Raw genomic sequence first — 26,167 nt, 5'->3', positions numbered from 1 at the left:
ACGGAGATATTATTGCCACATATCGCTATTAATTTCACCACCTAATAATAGGAATTATTCCTAATACAGCAGTCTTTGGTCTGTATACTTCATAAAAACATTTCCCATGAATCAACTTAATTATTAGTACCAAAATATAGTAAATATAGGTCCTCTTTTCACTGCATGATGACATCTGGACAAGACAGCTGGATGCATGAAGGAGGGAGGGCCAGCCAGTAGTCAGCCATTGTCAAATTTATCAACAACGTCACGAGTGGAGCTCACTTAAAGTTCCACAGAAAACATGTTAAACTACCTAGGACAGTGTTATAGAGAGTAAAGTGCTTCCATTATCAACACGCAATCATCTTCTACAAATAAGAGAAGTGTCCAATTCCGAAACCCATTAAAGCTGTCATTCTTGGCCAGAAATGTTAGGTAGATAGGGTAAGCCAGTTAGGACATGAGACAAAACACAAAACAAGGTAAATATTCCTTGGAACTCATCTAATAAAGCCTTATTGTATTTTCCCTGATACAGCTGTCATATTAGGTTCCTATTATAAATAAATAAATTTATATTTAGAAGGGTACACACAATTATTGTGCTACAAGGGGACACACAAAGGGCACACACAATTATTGTGCTACTAGGGGACACACAAAGGGCACACACAATTATTGTGCTACAAGGGGACACACAAAGGGCACACACAATTATTGTGCTACTAGGGGACACACAAAGGGCACACACAATTATTGTGCTACTAGGGGACACACAAAGGGCACACACAATTATTGTGCTACAAGGGGACACACAAAGGGTACACACAATTATTGTGCTACTAGGGGACACACAAAGGGCACACACAATTATTGTGCTACTAGGGGACACACAAAGGGCACACACAATTATTGTGCTACAAGGGGACACACAAAGGGCACACACAATTATTGTGTGTGCCCCTTGACAGATATAATTGAAGAGGAACAAGAATTACTAGTTACCTAGTGCTCCAATACACGAGTTGAGGCCAGCCTCCCCCACAAATGTATCGACTGGCGTGTTCTTCCATGTTCATACTGGTTGTCTAGGCCTAATCACTATACAAGCTAAGCTGTAGTTGTGTTAATTTTAATTACTAATATATAATAATAATAATAATAATAATAATAATTTATTTAGGAAAAGTACTTACATAGATGCAGTTACAAACATTCTGATTGATTTATAGACAGAGCTAGTACATACAATAAATAAAGCCACTAATACGCAGAGCGTTTCAGGCAACATGTAGTATAATACTGCAGTGAATGTTTACTAATCAATAATTTATATTGATAACTGTATATAAATAATAAACTTCCCCAGAATGTGTAAGGATTTGTGAGCGATTTGTGAGAAATTTAAATATCATACAGTCCATTTTAAACATCATAGTTAATTATTGAAATAAATAAATTAACGGAAAAATATAAATTACTATATAAGTTATTATAAATTGCTAAATAAATCCCACAGGTCAGTTTCTACACAATAGTCTCGTAGAGCAAAGGCTGTCGTGCCGTTCCTTGGGGGCAGCCGCATCTTCGCTGGAGATGATTCTGATTGCCCTCTTCTATTTTCCTAGCGAACTGTGCTCTCATTTGTAGTTCTCTAGAGAGCGGTTGTAAGCTGTCCTGCAACTGATGTTCTTTGCACGAGGAGGAGGGGAAGAGGTTGTTATCTCTGGGAAATTCAATCTTTGGCTTGCCTAAGGAACACATCCCTCAATCAAACCCACAAGGTTGGTTGGGTGGTGCCCATAAGCGCTACGTTTTTTTTTCATTGTTTCCAATTTTTTACCTCGTTTTTCGTGTTTCGTCGTTCAGTTTCGTTTCATATTGTTCGCAATAGAATGGCGCACATTTTGAAATAAATATCACATAATAATCAGGCAATAAATTTATTTTTTGACATTTTTTATTTCAACGACAGCGGTAACGTCATCGACCATCAAACGGAATTGTTTTGGATATCTCTTTTCGGCGGTAATGCTAGCCATGCATTCTCAAAGAGAAGGAGATAGTTCCATACTCCAATGGCTCTAGGAGCATTGTTGACCTATTTTAGATGAATGGTAAGTTTGATTGCTGCATGGTGACGGGCAACCTTGGAAATGTGGGGCAAGGTGCTGGTGAATGTCGATTTGACTGCTTCAAGCCGATTATCTGCTGAAATAAAATTGAGGGAGGTATTCACACTAACAACCAGTGAAACTCTCGCAACTACAGCAACTCTCAAAGCCAGTGCCAGACTCACACCCAGTGAAACACTCACGGCCAGTGCAAGAGTGGCAGCCAGTGCAAGATTCGCAGCTATTGCAACACTTGCAACTAGTGGAGGACCGCGCCGCGGGGACACTAAAGCCCCGAAATCATCTCAAGATAACCTCAAGATAGTGCAAGACTCGAAGCCAGTGCAAAACTTGCAGCCAGTGAAACACTTGCAGCCACAGCAAGACTCAGCGAAAGTGTAAGACTCAGCGATACTGTAAGACTCAGCGATACTGTAAGACTCAGCGATAGTGTAAGACTCAGCGATAGTGTAAGACTTTCAGATAATGTAAGACTCAGCGATAGTGTAAGGCTCAGCGATAGTGTAAGACTCAGCGATAGTGTAAGACTCAGCGATAGTGTAAGACTCAGCGATAGTGTAAGGCTCAGCGATAGTGTAAGACTCAGCGATAGTGAAAGACTTTCAGATAGTGTAAGACTCAGCGATAATGTAAGGCTCAGCAATAGTGTAAGACTCAGCGATAGTGTAAGACTCAGCGATAGTGTAAGACTCAGCGATAGTGTAAGACTCGGCGATAGTGTAAGACTCAGCGATAGTGTAAGACTCAGCGATAGTGTAAGACTCAGCGATAGTGTAAGACTCAGAGATTGTGTAAGACTTTCAGATAGTGTAAGACTTCCAGGTATCAGAAACCTCACAGGTAAGGCTAGATTTACAGCTATTTCAAGACTCTTAGCCATTACAAGACTCTAGTAATTGCTAAGACCTTTAATTCGTTAGTTACAATAAACTCTTCACTTTCTATCTACCTCATAATTTGTGATGGATTGTAACTTAACAATGTTCTTTTTAGGATAATTAACTAACAGGATTTTGGAAATGCTTGTCTATTATACTACGTGAAAACATTAAAATAATACAAGATTAAACAAACCAATTATTCCTTTCATTGAGAGACGCCTCAACATCCTTAATTGTGAGGGTGATATTGACAAAGAAATCGGTTCAAAGTCGAGCAGAAGATATCATTGAGCATCGGGTCAAAATGCGATCGAAACTGTCCGCAGTATTCATTTCCTTTTGAATTGCTGGGTTCACCAGGACCCCAGTCTGCGGCGTCGATTGGGCGACCATCCAACCACCTCCACGTGCCATTTCTTCCTGCGTCCCTGAAGCCTAGGTACACATGAAGATGTTCGATTTCTGTGATAAGAATACAATAAACAGTTGTAATAATATTGTTATATTAACTAGATTTATACACGCATTCTCAAACAGTGCAGTTTTAGCACACACACAAACACACACACACACACACACACACACACACACACACACACACACACACACACACACACACACACACACACAGTGCAGAAAATTGAAAGCAAGCAAAAGAAAACAATTATATGCAATTGCATTCAGAGCAATTACAATTGGAAGAGTTGCAATCAGATAAAAACACCGTAATCTAATCTAACAATCTAGTCTTTCAACAATTATTTTACATAAATGAATTCAACTATGGTAACACTTAAATACGTGCTGTACACTGCAACTTAAAACAAGAATCACATACAAAGTGTGGTGGGTTACCACACTTTTTTTTTACATTTTTAAAGCATTTTTTAAAGGAGCAAGTGGTTGACTGAATTTTTAATAGCGTTGTGCCAGGTACACAAGGAAAAGCCTCACAGTATAAAAAGGATTCAGAAGAGTATTTAGATCAAAGAACTAGATAGAACGTAGCCCACATGGTCTGGTAGAACATTCCCAGAGCTACTGTAGGAATGTACTGCCTAGTTCATTAATGCAGTAAAGATAGGACATAGTGTTATTATATAGTGTAAGGAGGCGAGAGAGAGAGAGAGAAAAAAAAAGATGAGATGCAAGAAAATATATATTTTAACCATATAATAATTGACGGTTTGAACTAAAATGAGAGAGAGATGGGCATACGGCATAATCTGCAATAATCTTGCACAGTTAGATAGTATTTGTTACTGTGCCATACAAGACAACCACTCCACAGATTGTGGGAAATTCCCAGGATTTGATTTGTTTGTACGAATATTTAAAATTTAAACGAACTGTATGTTTAATTAATATTCATTTTGAAACTTCCTATGTACACAACAAAAATGGAGGGAAAGTTAATCCAATAATGGTGAATCAATCTAATAATATTAATTGCTTTATAATCTCAATAATAACTATTCAATAATAGTCATAGGGTTAGTGATCTAACTACGTAAGTTAAATGGAAACAAGAATCTGGCTGTAAAGTTAATTTAGGTAAGGGACATCAAACGAAGCTCTCGTGAGCCAAGTATATTTTCGCCTCATGAGAAGTAGTCTCGTGTCCCAGTGAAACCCGTAAATATGAGATGGCTGAACCCAGTTGTTGATCACCACTGTGTAGAACTAATACACTGTAGCTCATGCAGCACTAACATTTCAATGATAAAGTTCCATTAAAGAAATAATCCTGTAATTGGACCTACACTGATTTTGGAATTTTAAATCTTTTACAGCATAAACCGTTGGTTAATCTCTTTTTTAGGTTATGTAGCCACCTTTACCTAATATCGAGTTCTGTACCAGCCGGATACACTCTGTAGTGCTGTATGGAGCTAGCAACAAAGTCTGGGAGGTCTAATGCGCTGGATGTTCCCGATATTTGACGATGATAATGGCTGGCTCTGGTGGGATCAGATGGAGAACATGCAGAATCAGATGTTCTCATGTGGGGATTTTTTGCGACTCTCCTGGGCCTCTCTTCCCTTCCTTATTTTGAGCTCCGCAGTGCATGCCAATAAATAATTCACTCTGTTTACTTTAAGTTATTCAAGGACTAGGTTAAGTTAACGTCAATTTCCACACCAATAAATTACTATAAAATCCAGAGAACAATTACCTTTGTTCATAACACTGGATCACTGAGGCTGTGTGATTTACAAAACGTGACTTTATTTCTGACTTGTTTCATGAATGCAAACATTTACTGGGGGATTGAAATATGCCCTTATTCCTAGTAATTCTAGTCTATTCCTAATCTAAATGGCAAATGTTAATAGAATCAACATGCATCTTAAGTTTAATGAGAGATAGATAAGATTCGTCAACACAGGTTGCCGGCTGGCTGACGCAACAGTCTGCCATCAACAATAAGAAACTTTTGGCATTTCCCTGGATGTGAATATTATCAGTAATTTTAATTTCCTAACTCAACGTAATTTCTTGTTGGGCTAGGAATTAGGGAAACAATATTGGCATAATGCGTTATAACGTATAATGCTCAGGGTTAGTAACATTAGTATCTTGGAATAACGTATTTATCGTATAATGCCAGTATTTAATACCTGGGGTATCGGAAATTTAAGGACATAATTCCGGGGGGGGGGGGGGGGGGGGGGGGGGAGAAAACACAGATCTTAGTTCACTGCTTAGTACTGACGTACACCGATGATCCCTCCCGAAATTATAAACTTAACTTGTGTTAGTAATGTAGTACGTTGGTAAGTACAGTTTGGATGTCCCGGATCGGTGTGACAGACACGAAGAAACTAAGTCATTTGGCCCTGTCATCATGGGTGCATCTAATTAGTAGTTAAAGGGATTAGTCATCAGGATCTTTAAGATCAAGGGGACGTCAAATTCTTCAGCGGAGTCAGTGATTAGGGTCCTTGTGACTTGTAACTGGATGAGTTACTAGACACTGGCTCACCACTGAAGACTCCTTGGGTCACCTCAACCTCAAACGACGAATTGTCTGCATCTATGCAGAATTAAGTATTGCTTAAGTTTGAGTTTGCACTGTTATGCAGTTGTTCTTTCCGGACGAACATAGCTCTCCAAAGGAGTATTTTCTTCTGGAATATGTTGGGTCTGGGTTTTGAGTAATCTCAGGTTCCGCTAATTCCAGAGGAACTAATTTCTCGATGGTTTTAAGGGTACTAATGCCTCGGTAATGAACCTCAACAATTCTTTGGATTCCCTGCGGTTTGAGTGTACAGCGACAATTTTGACTATAGGCCATCCTGACCTCGGCCCATCGCTTTCCACCAACACAAGATCACCGGGTTTTAAACTAACTTTATTATACAGGCTAATTGCCCCATAGTGATACTCTCAGAGCAGTTATATACACCTGAGTCCACACTTCATTCCACTTACCTATCATCCTGGAAAGGTGTTGGTAACTCTGTGCTAAGTCACTCCTTCCGACATATGAGAGGTCCTCTGGTTCCTCGTCCGCTAGGGACACTAGAGGACTGAGAAGACCCCCATGCATCAGATGGGAGGGACTCATTGGTTCCCTTTGTGTGATGTCAGAGAGAGATAGGTTAGAGATTGGTTATTGACTTGCGCCTCTATTTCTGTCACAACTGTTTGGGGCTCTTTTAGGCTAATTTTCTGGCGGTGTAAGGCTTTCCTTAAGCCACGTTTTACTGTGCTTACCATTCGATCATAGAACCCACAGTGCCATTGGGCTCTGAGAGGTATAAACTTCCATGAGCACTGTCTTTGCTTTAAGACGATTTGTACCTTTGGATGGCTCTATATCTCTCGCAGGAAGGCCTCCCCTGCCACAAAGTGGATCCATTATCCGAAATCATCAACTTGGAGCAGGATCTATGGGCTACAAACTCACGAAAGGCTGGTAGGAAAGCTTCTGCGCTCATGTTGTTGGTCACCTCTAAGTGGACACTTCTTGTGGTGGCACAAGTAAAGAGACAAATGTAGACCTTTACTGGAATCTTGTCCTGTATGCCTGTCTATATGAGCGCCCTTGTGTAATCCATCCCTGTCGTCTCAAACGGATGAAGATGTAGAACTCGTTCTCTATGGAGTGGTGGAGGTCCTGGGTACGGGCACACCCGAGCATCATACGTCAGGCAGATTATAAAACAAGTTTTAATTACTAGATTACACAAGTTTTAATTATAGATTCAACAGTTTGGCAACCCTGTGGCAGCCAGAATTTCTGTCTCAAATCAGTGAGAGTGTCTAACACTCCACCATGAAAAGTACCATATTCATGATAATGTAGCACTATTAACTTGCAGAGGATGCGGTGTTGGGGGATCAACATGGGATTTTTAACATCCAAATCTATATCAGAATGCTGCAGACGTCCTCCTCATCTAATAATGTTAGAATTTCTTGTGTCAAGAAATAGACCTAAAGATTTTGTTAGTTTCTCAGGGAGATTTTCATAGTCTTTCCTGTAAGTTTCCGTTTGGGCTCGTTTGACCCAGTATATCACTGGATTAGGGAATCGATACCTGATCCCTATTTTATCAATAAAATCAAATACTAACTGGGTAATCCTCAGTAGTTTACTTAGCCTAGTGTATCGACTAGGATCAATGGCCAAGGTTCGAGGGGGTTCTGGCATCTCAGTGAGAACAGTGACATTGGTCACTATGACTTGTGTCTTTTGTTCAGACCACTGGTCACTGACTAACCACTGGGGTCCATTGAACCACATCTCTGCTTTGATCAATTGCTGTAACGTTAACGTCAGCTGGAATTTCCTTTATAGGTACATGTCTCAATTTGTACCCAGCTCTTATCTCTCTAACATGATTGCTCATGTAAGGAGTTTTATTATGATTATTTTTCTGCCCATTGCAAGACTGCCTCATTATCTGACCACACTACTATTTCAGAGAAGTGAAGATTATTTAAAGTTTTGATCAGGTAATGACCTAATCGATCTCCTACCAATAAAGCTGTTAATTCCATTTGTGGCAATGACCGCTTTTTTAACGATGTCACCCCTAGCTTTAGCAGTGAGCAGTCTGGCATGCTTATTGTTCACTAGATAGGCTACTGCGCCATACTCCTCTCCTGAGGCGTCGCAAAACACATGCAAGTTGATAGGTTTTCTTGGCTTAAGGTACTGCAAGGAAATTTAAGTTTACTGAGGACATTTAGATCCGTGGTCATCGGCTGCCACTTTTCCTGTAAGTCAGGATCCATTTTCCAGCAATGGATCATCCCAACTTAATTTGTTTTGCAAGCACTCCGGCATGAAGAGTTTGCCCTTAATTAAGATGGAGCTTATCAAGCCCAAATAATCAAATAGTTTGCTGACTAAAGACAATAATTTCCTCATGGTTAAACCAGTGTCATGTGTATTCACTTATTTGATATTTAACTCAGAGGTGGTGTCCCATCCTATACCAAGCACCTTTAGTCTTTGAGGTACTTTATAATCTGGAAATTCAGTCTATTAACCGATTCAATTGCTGATTATTGGAGGCCCACGACTGGAGGTTATCTTATCTTAAGGTGATTTCGGAGCTTAGCGTTCCCGCGGCCCGGTCCTCGACCAGGCCTCCATTTTTATTACACACATCCCCAGGAAGCAGCCCATAGCAGCTGTCTAATTCCCAGGTACCTATTTACTGCTAGGTAACAGGGGCATCAGGGTGAAAGAAACCTTTTGCCCATTTGTCCCCACCTCCATCTGGGATCAAACCTGGAACAACAGGACTACGGATCCGAAGCGCTGTCCACTCAGCTGTCAGGCGTCTTTGGCAACTGGGCATATTGAGGTCCTAATAGAGGCCTATTGGTTTCTAATAGTTCACAATTAACCACATGGTATATTTCTATTTATTTAGATTTGTCACTGGTGGTCCCCTGGAAATTATCCACATACAGATTATTTTGCTAAATCTCAGTCTTGTAAAGGTTATGGGACTTCTTCAAATGCATATCCAATGTTGCCTGAAGCAGAAACGAGAAGACGTTGCCCCAAACAAGACTGAGGCAAATCTGTATGTGACAGTTTCACTCTGTGGATCATTAGGATCCTTAACCCAGAGGAACTTTTTGAATTTACGGTCTTTCTCTTGAAGACCTACTCTAAAGAATGCCTTGCTTATATTGGCGGTGAAGGCATAAGTTCCAAATCGAAACGGTAACAGCACGTCATAGAATCAATGTGTCAGACTCGGGCCAGTTTCAAGGGAATCATTGAATGAGACAATATTTGCCTTTGCATTGCCCCCTACAGTTAAACACAATTCTAATGGGCGTAGTAACTGAATCTAAGTAGCCGTGGTGAGGCAAGTAATGTCCTTCCTTAGAGATATCATTTTCTAGAATTTCAATGAACTTGTTGTCAAGTTGTTCTTGAATAAACTCATGTTACAGTTTTATTTTTTCAGGTTGCTTATTCACTCGAGCCACCTGAGATTTTAATTGACTCAGTGCCATGAAATAGTTCACTGGTAATTGCTGATGATTTAGTTTCCATGATAGTCTGACCCAGTACTGGTTCTCCTTATAGATAACTGAGTGTAGATATTGTTGGTAGGTCCAGGTATCATCAGGACTGGGTTGTTCAAGGACGATGCCTAAGGTGTCTAGATACCATAATTTATGTACTGGGGGATCAGAGTCATCCTCAGGCTTGAACTCTGAACTTGAGAGGTGACTGCTTTAGGCTTAGTCACGCAACCATTACTGGATTAACTTGTTGGCTGTCCACTGACGTGGGTTGTCACAGACGTACTGTTCTACTGTTCCAGACGTACTCTTCTACTGTCACAGACGACATACTGTTCCTCACGTGTGCCCCAAAGAACGAGGTGATTTGATAAAATACTAGGGCCAAGATTACCATCAGAGTGCCGGCGGGCTGATGGGCAAAATAGCCTCGGCTACCATCAGGTTTTGACTAGTCGTGATGGTCGAGTGGATTAAGGTGTCCTGTACACACCAGTTGCAATGTGCTCCTGACAGTATGGGTTCGAGTCACTTCTGGGGTGTGAGTTTTCAGTTATATATATATATATATATATATATATATATATATATATATATATATATATATATATATATATATATATATATATATATATATATATATATATATATATATATATATTGGTGTATACTGGCAGCAGGTTTTCTTTCAAACATGTTTCATTGAATATGACCGCATATTCTGTATTTATTATTTTCTGGTTTAGGGCTTCTATCCCTCTAACTATTTTCTTAGCATCAGGGCTTAATTGAAATAGGAGTTCTCCAAAACTCATTTTCGTACTTTTAAGGTGAAGAAAAGAAGTGATTTACTATAGAGTGTATTACACTTATTTGTATAATTTGCACGACGTTTCGAACCTCCATGGTTCATTCTCAAGTGAACAGATCTTACAATACTAGTTGATTTTATACCCGCATTAGGTCAGGTGATAATACAATGAAGGTGAAAACATGGGGGGATACATAAGGGATAAACATAGGGGCTGCAGAAGGCTTATTGGCCCATACGAGGCATCTCCTATCTAAACACAAAGATTAATCCAGTGTAATTGGCCTGTTATGTTGGACATTGTCTTCTGTGTTGGCATCGATATGTTCTTGTCTTGTCCTTACTCTCATGGTGGGTAGAGTAAATAGTTCCGTGATTTGGGTGTTCATGGTAGGTCGCTCTATTCTTATGTGAATTGCCTCAAGAATTTGTAATCTTCTTGAATCTTGGGTTTTGTCTATTATGCAAGTATTCTTGTTCAACATTTCTCTTGTTAGAGTAATGTCATGGGCTTGTCTCATGTGATTCCTAGGGGCACCAGATTGAAGATGGCATGTCAAACGCCTCGTCAGCTTGGTCGACGTCATACCTATGTACTTACATTGAAGGTTACATCCTTCGTGGGGGCAAGTGTACATGTATACAACGCTTGACTGCTGTAGAGGGTTCTCCGTCGGCTTCGGGCTGTTTTTGATAAGGAGTTCGGAAGTCTTCTTGGTTTTGTAGAATATTATCAGGTTTATGTTTTGGTTAGGAGTAGTGCTTTTTACTCCTTTACGGATTATTTCTTTCATTATTCTTTCCTCTTTTATATATTCACTGTGCATGGTTGATTTGTAATATAATTTTATTGGGGGTGTTGTGGTTTCTGTTCTAGGTTCTGAATTATACCAACGGTCCAAGTGTCTTCTTATAGCAGCGTTTATTTCAGCGTTGCTATATCCGTTGTTCACCAATACCTGAGTTACTCTTTCAAACTCTCTACTCACGTTGCTCCATTCAGAGCAGTGGGTAAGCGCTCGACGAATATAAGCATTGAGAACACTGGCTTTGTATCTTTGGGGGCACTCACTTCTACCGTTCAGGCATAATCCTATGTTGGTGGGCTTGGTATATACGTTGGTGCTTAAAGAGGTTCCAGTTTTTGTTATTAGTACATCCAAGAATGGCAGACTGTTATTTTCACTATTTTCATGTGTAAATCGGAGTACTGACTCTCTCTCTAGGTGTCTTTTTAGGTCAATTAGTTCATCTGAGTCTTATACTGTTACGAATATGTCATCTACATAACGGCAGTATACAGTTGGTTTTTGTCTGCTACTGAAGACCCTATCTTCGATGGTTCCCATATAAAAATTAGCAAATAAAACTCCTAAGGGGGAGCCCATTGCTACTCCGTCTGTTTGTAAATACATGTCTCCTTGTGGACTGATGAAAGGGGCTTCCTTTGTACATGCTTCGAGAAGACTTTTCAAGTGTGGCTCAGGTATGTCTAATTTGGGGGTGCTCTCGTCTCTGTATACTCTGTCCAGTATCATTCCTATGGTTGTGTCGACTGGGACGTTGGTAAAAAGGGATTCAACGTCCAGGGAAGCGATGATTCCATCGGGCTGGGTAGATTTGATCAATTCTAGGAAATCTGCTGATGATTGTAGACTAAACTTACTTGGAGTGTATGGAGTTAGGAGTTCATTGAGTTTCTTTGCCAGGTGATAAGTTGGGGTTGGTATTTGGCTGATTATAGGGCGTAGTGGGTTACCTGGTTTATGCGTCTTAACATTGCCGTAGGCATATCCTAAGCCATAGTCGCCTTGAAGTTTATTGAAATGCACACTACCTTTCTTTGCGTTGATTGCTGTAATTGTTTTGTTTACTTTCCGCTTAAGGTCTTCTACGGGGTTCCTCGTGATTCGTTGAAATTTGGAGTCGTCACTTAGGATGTCGCTAATTTTGTTCATGTATTCATGGGTAGGAATCAATACATATGCTGCTGTTTTGTCGGCTTTTCTTATTGTTACGTCTTTCAGATTTTTTAGTTGTTTCGCTGCTTCTTTGAGTCGTGGGGTTAAGATTGTAGATGAATATGTTCCTCGTTTTTTCCCTGCTTCTGCAAGTAGTTCAGCTTGAAGTGTGTCAGTGGTGATGACTTTTTTGTTGTCTTCTAGCTTATGGATATCGTCCAGAAGCATTTCGATTTCCAGGCGTTTTTGATGCATCTTTGGTTTAGATAAGAATTGACAATTTAGACCAAGATTTAAGAGGTCTCGTTGGTCCTGGGTAAGATCATAAGAAGTCAGGTTAAAGTAAAGTAAAGTAGTAAAGTAAAGTAAGGAAGCCCTCCAAACCTTTATAGAGCAGGCGGAGCATCTGTTAAACAAATGGACCCAGTACGACATCCCTATCCAACTCAAGCAAACCATCAACAGTGAACTATTTAACCTGAAACAACAACATAAAACTCTTGTAGAAACAAAGACACTCCGTAAGTTAACATCCCTAAACGGTGGACAGCTAAAAATCCCTCGTCCTAAAGATGGCTACTTTAACCTGACTTCTTATGATCTTACCCAGGACCAACGAGACCTCTTAAATCTTGGTCTAAATTGTCAATTCTTATCTAAACCAAAGATGCATCAAAAACGCCTGGAAATCGAAATGCTTCTGGACGATATCCATAAGCTAGAAGACAACAAAAAAGTCATCACCACTGACACACTTCAAGCTGAACTACTTGCAGAAGCAGGGAAAAAACGAGGAACATATTCATCTACAATCTTAACCCCACGACTCAAAGAAGCAGCGAAACAACTAAAAAATCTGAAAGACGTAACAATAAGAAAAGCCGACAAAACAGCAGCATATGTATTGATTCCTACCCATGAATACATGAACAAAATTAGCGACATCCTAAGTGACGACTCCAAATTTCAACGAATCACGAGGAACCCCGTAGAAGACCTTAAGCGGAAAGTAAACAAAACAATTACAGCAATCAACGCAAAGAAAGGTAGTGTGCATTTCAATAAACTTCAAGGCGACTATGGCTTAGGATATGCCTACGGCAATGTTAAGACGCATAAACCAGGTAACCCACTACGCCCTATAATCAGCCAAATACCAACCCCAACTTATCACCTGGCAAAGAAACTCAATGAACTCCTAACTCCATACACTCCAAGTAAGTTTAGTCTACAATCATCAGCAGATTTCCTAGAATTGATCAAATCTACCCAGCTCGATGGAATCATCGCTTCCCTGGACGTTGAATCCCTTTTTACCAACGTCCCAGTCGACACAACCATAGGAATGATACTGGACAGAGTATACAGAGACGAGAGCACCCCCAAATTAGACATACCTGAGCCACACTTGAAAAGTCTTCTCGAAGCATATACAAAGGAAGCCCCTTTCATCAGTCCACAAGGAGACATGTATTTACAAATAGACGGAGTAGCAATGGGCTCCCCCTTAGGAGTTTTATTTGCTAATTTTTATATGGGAACCATCGAAGATAGGGTCTTCAGTAGCAGACAAAAACCAACTGTATACTGCCGTTATGTAGATGACATATTCGTAACAGTAAAAGACTCAGATGAACTAATTGACCTAGAAAGACACCTAGAGAGAGAGTCAGTACTCCGATTTACACATGAAAATAGTGAAAATAACAGTCTGCCATTCTTGGATGTACTAATAACAAAAACAGGAACCTCTTTAAGCACCAACGTATATACCAAGCCCACCAACATAGGATTATGCCTGAACGGTAGAAGTGAGTGCCCCCAAAGATACAAAGCCAGTGTTCTCAATGCTTATATTCGTCGAGCGCTTACCCACTGCTCTGAATGGAGCAACGTGAGTAGAGAGTTTGAAAGAGTAACTCAGGTATTGGTGAACAACGGATATAGCAACGCGGAAATAAACGCTGCTATAAGAAGACACTTGGACCGTTGGTATAATTCAGAACCTAGAACAGAAACCACAACACCCCCAATAAAATTATATTACAAATCAACCATGCACAGTGAACATATAAAAGAGGAAAGATTAATGAAAGAAATAATCCGTAAAGGAGTAAAAAGCACTACTCCTAACCAAAACATAAACCTGATAATATTCTACAAAACCAAGAAGACTTCCGAACTCCTTATCAAAAACAGCCCGAAGCCGACGGAGAACCCTCTACAGCAGTCAAGCGTTGTATACATGTACACTTGCCCCCACGAAGGATGTAACCTTCAATGTAAGTACATAGGTATGACGTCGACCAAGCTGACGAGGCGTTTGACATGCCATCTTCAATCTGGTGCCCCTAGGAATCACATGAGACAAGCCCATGACATTACTCTAACAAGAGAAATGTTGAACAAGAATACTTGCATAATAGACAAAACCCAAGATTCAAGAAGATTACAAATTCTTGAGGCAATTCACATAAGAATAGAGCGACCTACCATGAACACCCAAATCACGGAACTATTTACTCTACCCACCATGAGAGTAAGGACAAGACAAGAACATATCGATGCCAACACAGAAGACAATGTCCAACATAACAGGCCAATTACACTGGATTAATCTTTGTGTTTAGATAGGAGATGCCTCGTATGGGCCAATAAGCCTTCTGCAGCCCCTATGTTTATCCCTTATGTATCCCCCCATGTTTTCACCTTCATTGTATTATCACCTGACCTAATGTGGGTATAAAATCAACTAGTATTGTAAGATCTGTTCACTTGAGAATGAACCATGGAGGTTCGAAACGTCGTGCAAATTATACAAATAAGTGTAATACACTCTATAGTAAATCACTTCTTTTCTTACCTTAAAAGTACGAAAATGAGTTTTGGAGAACTCCTATTTCAATTAAGCCCTGATGCTAAGAAAATAGTTAGAGGGATAGAAGCCCTAAACCAGAAAATAATAAATACAGAATATGCGGTCATATTCAATGAAATATATATATATATATATATATATATATATATATATATATATATATATATATATATATATATATATATAATATATATATATATATATATAATATATATATATATATAATCATATTATATATATATATATATAATATATATATATATATAATATATATATATATATATATAATATATATATATATATATATATATATAATATATATATAATAATATATATAATATATATATAATATAATATATATATATAATATATATATATATATATATATTATAGTATACACCAATATATATATATATATATATATATATATATATATATATATATATATATATATATATATATATATATATATGTCGTACCTAATAGCCAGAACGCACTTCTCAGCCTACTATTCAAGGCCCGATTTGCCTAATAAGCCAAGTTTTCCTGAATTAATGTTTTTTCGTCTACCTAACCTACCTAACCTAACCTAACCTAGCTTTTTTTGGCTACCTAACCTAACCTTACCTATAAATATAGGTTAGGTTAGGTTAGGTAGGGTTGGTTAGGTTCGGTCATATATCTACGTTAATTTTAACTCCAATAAAAAAAATTGACCTCATACATAGAGAAAAGGGTTGCTTTATCATTTCATAAGAAAAAAATTATAGTAAATATAATAATTCAGGAAAACTTGGCTTATTAGGCAAATCGGGCCTTGAATAGTAGGCTGAGAAGTGAGTTCTGGCTACTAGGTACGACATATATATATATATATATATATATATATATATATAACAAGGCTTTGTTAAAGCCTTTTTTTTTTTTTTTTTTTTTTTTTTTTTTTTTTTTTTTTTTCTTTTTTTTTGAAAAAAAAAAGGCTTTAACAAAGCCGAAACGTTCACCTCATTTCATATTTCTCTGTGGATTTTCCGCATATATATATATATATATATATATATATATATATATATATATATATATATATATATATATATATAACTGAAAACTCACACCCCAGAAGTGACTCGAACCCATCCTGCCAGGAGCAACGCAACTGGTATGTACAGGGACGCCTTAATCCGCTTGACCATCACGACCGGACATAAGGAAGTGATAGCCGAAGCTATTTGAACCACTTCCCCGCCGGCACTCGGATGGTAATCTTGGGCATAGCATTTTATCAAATCACCTCATTCTTTGGGGCACACGTGAGGAACACAAATGCAAACAAGCCTGAATGGTCCCCAGGACTATATACAACTGAAAACTCACACCCCAGAAGTGACTCGAACCCATACTGCCAGGAGCAACGCAACTGGTATGTACAGGGACGCCTTAATCCGCTTGACCATCACGACCGGGCATAAAGAAGTGATTGCCGAAGCTATTTGAACCACTTCCCCGCCGGCACTCGGATGGTAATCTTGGGCATAGCATTTTATCAAATCACCTCATTCTTTGGGGCACACGTGAGGAACACAAATGCAAACAAGCCTGAATGGTCCCCAGGACTATATACAACTGAAAACTCATAATGTGATGGTCAAGCGGATAAAGGCGTCCTTGTACATACCAGTTGCGTTGCTCCTGGCAGTATGGGTTCGAGTCACTTCTGGGGTGTGAGTTTTCAGTTGTATATAGTCCTGGGGACCATTCAGGCTTGTTTGCATATATATATATATACATATATATATATATATATATATATATATATATATATATATATATATATATATATATATATATATATATATATATATATATATGTCGTACCTAGTAGCCAGAACGCACTTCTCAGCCTACTATGCAAGGCCCGATTTGCCTAATAAGCCAAGTTTTCCTGAATTAATATATTTTCTCTAATTTTTTTCTTATGAAATGATAAAGCTACCCATTTCATTATGTATGAGGTCAATTTTTTTTATTGGCGTTAAAATTAACGTAGATATATGACCGAACCTAACCAACCCAACCTAACTTAACCTAACCTATCTTTATAGGTTAGGTTAGGTTAGGTAGCCGAAAAAGTTAGGTTAGGTTAGGTTAGGTAGGTTAGGTAGTCGAAAAACAATTAATTCATGAAAACTTGACTTATTAGGCAAATCGGGTCTTGCATAGTAGGCTGAGAAGTGCGTTCTGGCTACTAGGTACGACAGATATATATATATATATATATATATATATATATATATATATATATATATATATATATATATATATATATATATATATATATATATATATAGAGGGTCTCTCAAATCTAATTTATTGACTCATGTTTTCAAGAATTACGAGTACAGTAATTTTGTACTTACATATGCCTGGTAAGCATCGTAAGATATTAAATACTGTACGTTTGTAGTGCAGGTGTTGTGATTATTGAAAGATAATATTTTGGCAATTGTGAGCATCGTCTTAGATGGTTAGTTTGAGTGTGCCCTCGTATATCATAATTTAAATGTACAGTATGCTAATGGCATTGCATTATTACAAGGCTTCAAAAAGATAGGACCCCAACACAAATGTTGTGGTCAACTGGACAATTAGGAGTCATGAGTGAACTTTCACTCGCGCATTTCTCAGACGTGTAATAAGCTTTTCCAGTTATATAGACATTTTTTCTTTAAGAATTTAAATAGACAACCCCGTGAGTTTGTGTTTAATCTTCAGGTGTTGCTGATTGACCGAAACTTTATCAAACACAAAGTTCATTAGTAAATGGTAAATGGCCAGGTAGATGGTACACAACAGTGTAAATGGCCAGGTAGATGGTACACAACAGTGTAAATGGCCAGGTAGATGGTACACTACAGTGTAAATGGCCAGGTTGATAGTACATTACAGTGTAAATGACCAGGTTAATAGTACACTACAGTGTAAATGACCAGGTAGGCTGTACACTGCAGTGTAAATGGCCAGGTAGGCTGTACACTACAGTGTAAATGGCCCGGTAGATCGTACACTACAGTGTAAATGGCCAGGTAGATCGTACACTACAGTGTACGATATATATATCAGATATCGATATACGATGTACGATATATATATCAGATATATATACCAGATATGATCAATTAGTAATAAAGTGAGTGAGTACCATTGTAAGCCGGAAATTAGGCAGAAAATTCCTTGTAAGAGTACAAGCAAAGAATAAATCGAGTAACTGGAAACTGGTGACATCAACCTGGGACAACAAGAGGTCACCTGTACCGACCGGGGACCAGCTTCGCTACCCAACGTTAAGTACCTGCTGTAAAGTTTGAACAAAATAACATACATAACATTACAAATATACGGTATACATATAATATAAATATATACATATAATGTTATAAAATAAAATGACTGACATCAACAAGTGATGCATACAGTGAAGCACAAATACAATACAATACATCAGACAATGGAGAGGTGTGGCGAGTGTTCGGGAGTACTGGGAAAACGTAATGTAGGCGTCAAGTGTTGCATCTGTAACATAAGATTTCACCTGGGCTGTGCAGAATTATCTCCAGGATGCACAAACAGGCAAGAAATTTACTGGGTTTGCAAAGATGACAGATTAATGTTTGAGAACATAACTAAACTGATGAAAACATTCCCGAGTCACAGAGATTATCATTCACAGACAAGCTACCAGTGATATATGCGAACTGGGAAAAGAAAACACTGGATAACGACCAAAATTCAGGAACAGATAGTTTAGAGAACCGCAGCAGTAGTGTGGAGGAAGAGGGAATTGTAGTACAAAACAACAGCAATATTGCAGAGCCAGGTAATATAATCAATGAGAGCAACAGTGAGACAAAGTGCATAAATGAAGGAATTGGGACGAAAGACGGAGATGGCTCCAATAAAGAGGTAGACAAGACAGACACAGTTATAAATACCTTGAAAAACGCAAAAACTGGACATATTTGCAAATTCTACGCTAAAGGAATATGCAAATATGGAACATTAGGAGCAAAATGCAATTTTCTGCATCCTCGAAAATGCAGGAACATGTTGGCGAGGGGTACATGCCGTTTTGGAACAAGGTGTAGATACTTCCACCCTAAATTATGTCAATTTTCAATTAGGGACAAAAAATGCTATAATCTTCAGTGTCCGGAATTCCACGTGAGAGGTACACAGCGTTATAGACGGGAAGATCAATATGACACTACTGGAAATTTTTTAGAGGAAGGAAGAAACAGAGTAGAAAATATAAGAGAGAGGAACAGTCAGATGGAACCACTACAGGATTACAGAGGGGGAAGGGAGATACCCACAAGACTGGAATACAAATTATCAACAAGCACACAGGTACTACACCACACAACACCCGTCCTACTACCGAAACTGGACGAATCACTTCCAAAACAACACACCCTGGACCTGGGTAGAGTGGGGGGAGAACTACCAAAGCCCACCAGAAGTGACACGCAATGTGGGAAATCATTCATATTTGCAAACATACAAAGCTTGAAACCAAAATCAACAAATAAAGTTAAGTTCATAAGCGGCCTCCTAATAGAATCGAACTCAATATTTGGTGCATTTACAGAAACCCACACAAATGACCACATGGATAGTGAAATCTGGATTCCGAATTATAATCTATATAGATGTGACAGAGTAATTAGGTCAAGTGGAGGAGTAGGTCTGTATATTAAAGAGGAGCTGGCATGCACAGAGCTCCTGAACTCGTCCAATGAGGTGGTAGAGGTACTTGGAATCAAGGTAGAAAATATGAATCTACTTATTATTTTAATATACAAACCTCCAGATGCAACAGTTGAGGAATTCACTGAACAGATCCATAAAATAGAGAATATCCTTGATAACATAGCAAACCCAGTACCAGATATCATCTTCCTTGGAGACTTCAATCTACCCAGTTTAAAATGGAGAATAGTAAACAGTAACATTATAGCAGAAAATCAACCTGGAAATAACCAACCACAGGTCAGAAAACTACTGAGATTCTGTGACAAATTCTCGCTCAGTCAGCAGATTACAGAACCCACTAGGAACGAAAACACGCTGGACCTGATATTCACGAACAATGATGAGGTAATCGGAGACATTACTGTCTCAGATACTACGTACTCGGACCACAAGCTCATTGAAGTGCAAACTAACATTAATAACGGTAGTAGGCCCAAGAGAAACAACAAGCGAGAAGGGTTATCCAATAAATTAAATTTTAATAATAAGAGGGATAGACTGGGAGAAAATAAACAGGGAACTTACAAACATTCAATGGGAAAATGTTCTAAGAAATAAAAATCCTACACAGGGAATAGAAAAACTGACTTCTGAAGCATATGAAGTCTGTCTGAAACATGTTCCTTTGAGGAAAGCCAGAAAGATATCAAATGTAGAAAGAGAACGCAGACGACATTACAAAAGGAGGAAGAAATTAACGGAAATGCTTAAGCAGACACGACTCTCCATACAGAGAAGAAATAATTTAAACAGGGAGATTGAAGAAATCGAACAGAGACTGAAGCATTCCTATCAGACTGAAGAAACGCAACTAGAACAGAAAGCAATTCAAGAAATAAAGAAAAACCCAAAATATTTTTTCACATATGCTAAGTCAAAAGCGAAAACCCCTGCCAGTATTGGACCTATTCGTATTAGTGAAGTTTCATACACTGAGGATGACAAAGAAATTAGTGAAATCCTAAAAAAGCAGTATGAGGACATGTTTAGCACTCTGATACTCAGCATGAAAGTGGAAGATTCGGACAACTTCTTTATAAATGATACTCAAACACCTGTAAATATAACTGATATCAACACGAGCGTGGCAGATTTTGAAAGAGAAATTGACAATATGCCCATGCACTCAGCCCCGGGTCCAGACTCATGGAATTCAATATTTATACAGAAATGCAAAGTGCCAGTAGCACAGGCACTCAATATAGTGTGGAGGAAGAGCTTGGACACAGGGGAGATACCAGATGCGCTTAAAGCAACAGACATTGCTCCTCTACACAAGAGTGGTAGTAAAGCATTGGCTAAGAATTATAGACCAGTTGCACTAACGTCCCACATAATAAAAGTATTTGAGAGAGTGATCAGGAGTCAGGTCACTAAATTCATGGAAACCAATGACCTCCACAATCCAGGCCAACATGGATTTAGAGCAAGAAGATCATGCCTCTCACAGCTACTTGACCACTGTGAAAAATCACTGAGGCATTAGAGGAAAAACATAATGCAAATGTCGTATACACAGATTTTGCAAAGGCATTCGACGAATGTGACCATGGAGTGATTGCACACAAAATGAGGTCAATGGGTATAACTGGTAAAGTAGGACGCTGGATACTCAATTTCCTGTCGAACAGAACACAGAGAGTAACAGTCAATCAAGTAAAATCGAGTCCGAGCGCAGTTAAAAGCTCTGTACCTCAAGGTACAGTCCTTGCACCACTGCTGTTCCTTATTCTCATATCAGATATAGACAAAAACACAAGTCACAGCTTCGTGTCATCCTTTGCAGATGATACAAAAATCAGCATGAAAATTACCTCTGCTGAAGACATTGATAAACTACAAACAGATATTAACAAAGTTTTCGATTGGGCAGCAGAAAATAACATGATATTTAACGGTGATAAATTCAAGGTAGTCAAATACGGCAATAATGAGGATCTTAAACATAATACTGGGTACAAAACACAATCGAATCTGCCCATAGTAGGAAAACAGCATGTCAAGGATTTGGGAAACATGATGTCCGACGATTTAACATTTAGTGAGCATAACCAAGCAAGTTTTGCGTCAGCCAGAAAAATGATAGGATGGATTACGAGAACCTTCAAGTCCAGAGATCCCATCACAATGGTTGTACTCTTCAAGTCACTTGTGTTGTCCGGTCTTGAGTACTGCTCAGTACTCACTTCCCCCTTCAGAGCAGGAGAGATTGCTGAAATAGAGGGAATACAGAGAACATATACGGAACGCATAGACGAGATAAAGCACCTAAATTATTGGGATCGTCTCAAAGCTCTCCAAATGTACTCACTAGAAAGGAGACGAGAGAGATACCAAATAATATACACATGGAAAATACTGGAGGGCCAAGTCCCAAATCTACACAGTAAAATAACAACGTACTGGAGTGAACGACATGGAAGAAAATAAAGAATAGAACCAGTGATGAGCAGAGGTGCCATGGGTACAATCAGAGAACACTGTATAAACATCAGAGGTCCACGGTTGTTCAACGTCCTACCAGCGAGCATCAGAAATATTGCAGGAACAACCGTGGACATCTTCAAGAGGAAACTAGATTGTTTCCTTCAAGGAGTGCCGGACCAACCGGGCTATGGTGGGTATGTGGGCCTGCGGGCTGCTCCAAGCAACAGCCTGGTGGACCAAACTCTCACAAGTCAAGTCTGGTCTCGGGCCGGGCTTGGGAAGTAGAAGAACTCCCAGAACCCCATCAACCAGGTAACCAGGTAAGTGTAAATGGCCAGGTAGGCCGTACACTACAGTGTAAATGGCCAGGTAGATAGTACACTCCACTGTAAATGGCCAGGTAGACCGTACATTACAATGAAAATGGCCAGGTAGATGGTACATTCCTGTGTAAATGGCCAGGTAGATGGTACACTCCTGTGTAAATGGCCAGGTAGATAGTATACTACAGTGTAAATGGCCAGGTAGACCGTACACTATAGTGTAAATGGCCAGGTAGACCGTACACTACAGTGTAAATGGTCAGGTAGATAATACACTACAGTGTAAATGGCCAGGTAGATAGTGCACTACAGTGTAAATGGCCAGGTAAATAATACACTACAGCGTAAATGGCCAGGTAGATAGTATACTACAGTGTAAATGACCAGGTAGATAGTGCACTACAGTGTAAATGGCCAGGTAGATAGTATACTACAGTGTAAATGGCCAGGTAGATAGTATACTACAGTGTAAATGGCCAGGTAGACCGTACACTACAGCGTAAATGGTCAGGAAGACCGTAAAATACATTGTAACTGGCCAGGTAGACCGTAAAATACATTGCAAATGGCCAAGTAGGCCATACATTACTGTGTAAATGACCACACACTATAAAGTGTAAATGTCCAGCTAGACCACACATAATAAAGTGTAAATGACAAGGAAGATCGCACGCTAAAATGGTACCCAATAATTATTATGAGTAACTAAAAAGACAAGATATAATAATAATAATAATAATAATAATAATAATAATAATAATAATAATAATAATAATAATAATAATAATAATAAAATCAACAGGAGTCATGAAGAGGATTCGAACCTAGGCGCTGGGGACTCCCAGGGAATCCTCCTCATGACGTCTACTGATCTTCTCATTGATACATTACGTTAATGTGATTTGTTTGTGCAATAATAATAATTACGAATGAGTGGCAGAATTCAGCTTCTAGCCGGGAAATAACTGAATTTATGTGAGAGTTAAAGTGTAATATTCATGGATGACCTATACAAGGGGGGTCTGAAGTCTAAGTGAAGGTTTAAGTGAGGGAGTTCGATTGTGGAAATGATAAGTCAACAGGAGTTAAGCGCGTCGGTGATAAGTGAGGTAGACTCTGAAGTGATGATTACATTTTCTTATTAAAAACTACACGTAACAACAGAGGGGAACTCGGATACACAGACGAGTCAGAAATGTCCATTAAGAAATTCTTCAGTGTTGGAGTTATAAATAATTGTGGTGTGTTAAACTTGGCACTTGTTAAAATTAACTATATACACAGTTTTAACTGTAAAAATGACAAGTAAACGGATAAAACAGTCATTGCATCATAAACTAAACAAAAATCGAAAAGCGAGGCAAGGAGCTGACATGCGACCATATAAGCACAACAAGGTGAGTACACCACTGCCAACTACTAACCTTCAACTTTTGCCACATCCAGTAGGAATGACCTGATGGCGTAGAGGTGCTTGGGTGTGGCCAAGTCGCCCATCATTCCTCGGCAGTGCCTACGGGCCGGCTCCCACGTGACCTTGTGTGGACTCAAGTAGAAGCATTCGTCGAGAACCAAAGTGTATGGGTAAGGGCAGGTCGGACCTGGAACAGCAATACGCTGAAGAAACATGAACAAAAACATTTTAAGGTTGTGTATTGGGACAGATGGATGAACAAAGTTGTCTTGATGTTCTAATACAAGTCAACGACGCCTTGTGAGGTGTGATAATTGTTCAGTGTCGTCAACATCACAGTCAAAGAAATAATTGAAACATCAAATACGGAACAGCAATCTGCCCATCATTAGTGAAATTGTACACATGTATTGTTAGGCCTATATACATATTTAAATTCGTTGTTGAGGACCATATGGTTCAATAACACATATCATACATGTTTGTTTGTTGGGATTAATGATATTAACAAATCTGAAGATGTCTGTGTTTTTAAATTTGATTGCTTATAAGTGAATAATTAGAAAACTTGTAATTTGTAATAAAAAATAACTTAACAAATAAACTACTCTGTAACAAAACTACATTACCTATGAATCCTAACTCTGCTGAATTAAGTTAAAATTAACACCATATTTGAATAATATGGCTGCAATAAAATGTTGTTTCGTACAATTTAAACTGACTTTAGCAGGTATTAAAAAAGTTTTCTGCATATTTGTCGAAATGGTTTTGACTAACTAAACCTCATTGAACGGTTCTGTCTGTAAATACTTGTGTGACATGAACCAAATATCATATATGCAAGGAATTGTTCACAACGTAATTTGTTAAAATATTTTCTCAAATGCAGGAATTACCTTGAGGGAAGGAGTTGTGTTCTCGTGTGGCATTTAAGAGCTCGCTCAACACTGCTGTTTGGTGGGATAACGATAACTGGGAGACGATGACTGCAGAGCGAAGCTCCTCCATGGCAGGCTCCTCAGTCATGGGCTGACCAGCCACCACCACCACCGCCAGGAGCAGTAAGGAATTCATAGTTACCGTGTTAATCTTAGCTCTGGTGGCGCTGTCTTGATGCTTGCCAGACCCGTCTAAGGCACACAACATGGCCCTCGGGCGTGTTGGAGAGGAGTGACGCCCATGTCGCTGTCTTCTCCAGAAGACAGCGAGAGGGGAAGTGATGCTCCTGCCTGGGGAAATTTACTCACACAACATATATAAGAGTAACCAGTATCACGTAGCTGGGAATACAGAAGTTAGCTCGCATCTGCCCACAGTGTTTCCACGTAACTATTTAACAGTTGTTAAAACACGTTTACTCCATATAAGTGGTATTTCCCACTCCGAAGAAATACACATTTCTTTTCCTATCGAAGAGCAATGAAGACTGTCGAAAATAAAATAAAAATTTGTCTAACGCGAGACTTGCCAGTGACGGAACAACAACCCACGCTAACTGATATGGTTCGAACGACTTTGTAATGACTTCCCCAGAACATTACTCGATTTAGTCCGACCTAGAGTAACATCCCCCTACATCTTTGTGTCACGTAAGCAAGAAGATATCATCACTCGACTGGTTGTAAGTAAGATTGGTAATATGGTTTTCACAGGAAAAGACGTCATCAATCGCCCTCCAAATTTCAGGAATATCTTGGGTTACCAGCATTCCAAAAGAGTTTTCTGTTGCCAGAGCTTCTAATCTAGAAAGGGTCTTCCAGGCAAAATGCATATATAAAGACGGTGAACCTCTCAACAGGACCATCATTGTTTGGCAAGGCAGGTAGCCTCCCCCTCAACAATACACCTTCTCTGGACGTTTCATCTCAGCAAGTTCTATCAGACCTTGGGGGTCGTCTCCTATTGTCTGGTATAATTGCCACGGTACTCATCATGTTTCTAAGTACTGTCGACGTGACCAAGCTGTCGACGGGCACCTGACAGCTGGGTCGACAGCGCTTCGGATTCGTAGTCCAGAGGTTCCGGGTTCGATCCCC

At 39.1% G+C, this 26,167-nt stretch overlaps 2 protein-coding genes across 2 annotated transcripts; one reads left to right on the top strand and one right to left on the bottom strand.

Moving 5' to 3' along the window:
* Positions 1 to 1,147: 1,147 nt before the first annotated feature.
* On the bottom strand, positions 1,148 to 25,314 carry LOC138369793 (C-type lection lectoxin-Enh3-like). The gene is made up of 3 exons (XM_069333449.1): positions 25,028 to 25,314; positions 24,139 to 24,315; positions 1,148 to 3,463 (listed from the first exon to the last, which is right to left on the bottom strand). Exons 1-3 carry the CDS (start codon positions 25,275 to 25,277, stop codon positions 3,231 to 3,233), a joined length of 660 nt encoding a protein of 219 aa, XP_069189550.1. The 5' UTR covers positions 25,278 to 25,314; the 3' UTR covers positions 1,148 to 3,230.
* Positions 2,142 to 3,013, top strand: LOC138371093 (uro-adherence factor A-like). The gene is made up of 2 exons (XM_069335799.1): positions 2,142 to 2,325; positions 2,457 to 3,013. Exons 1-2 carry the CDS (start codon positions 2,142 to 2,144, stop codon positions 3,011 to 3,013), a joined length of 741 nt encoding a protein of 246 aa, XP_069191900.1.
* Positions 25,315 to 26,167: the final 853 nt, after the last annotated feature.

This window comes from Procambarus clarkii, chromosome 4 (genome assembly GCF_040958095.1).
Source record: "Procambarus clarkii isolate CNS0578487 chromosome 4, FALCON_Pclarkii_2.0, whole genome shotgun sequence".
In the NCBI taxonomy this organism is placed as follows: domain Eukaryota; kingdom Metazoa; phylum Arthropoda; class Malacostraca; order Decapoda; family Cambaridae; genus Procambarus; species Procambarus clarkii.
The sequence above is the reverse complement of the archived record's forward strand: the minus strand, read 5'-3'. Positions and strand labels throughout refer to the sequence as shown.

Coding starts and splice junctions, on each gene's coding strand:
- LOC138371093 (XM_069335799.1), top strand. CDS start 2,142: ATGTGGGGCAAGGTGCTGGTGAATGTCGATTTGACTGCTTCAAGCCGA. Junction 2,326..2,456: donor CAGTGCAAGAGTGGCAGCCA/GTGCAAGATTCG, acceptor CAAAACTTGCAG/CCAGTGAAACACTTGCAGCC.
- LOC138369793 (XM_069333449.1), bottom strand. CDS start 25,277: ATGTTGTGTGCCTTAGACGGGTCTGGCAAGCATCAAGACAGCGCCACC. Junction 24,316..25,027: donor ACACAACTCCTTCCCTCAAG/GTAATTCCTGCA, acceptor TTGCTGTTCCAG/GTCCGACCTGCCCTTACCCA. Junction 3,464..24,138: donor GGATGTGGCAAAAGTTGAAG/GTTAGTAGTTGG, acceptor TTCTTATCACAG/AAATCGAACATCTTCATGTG.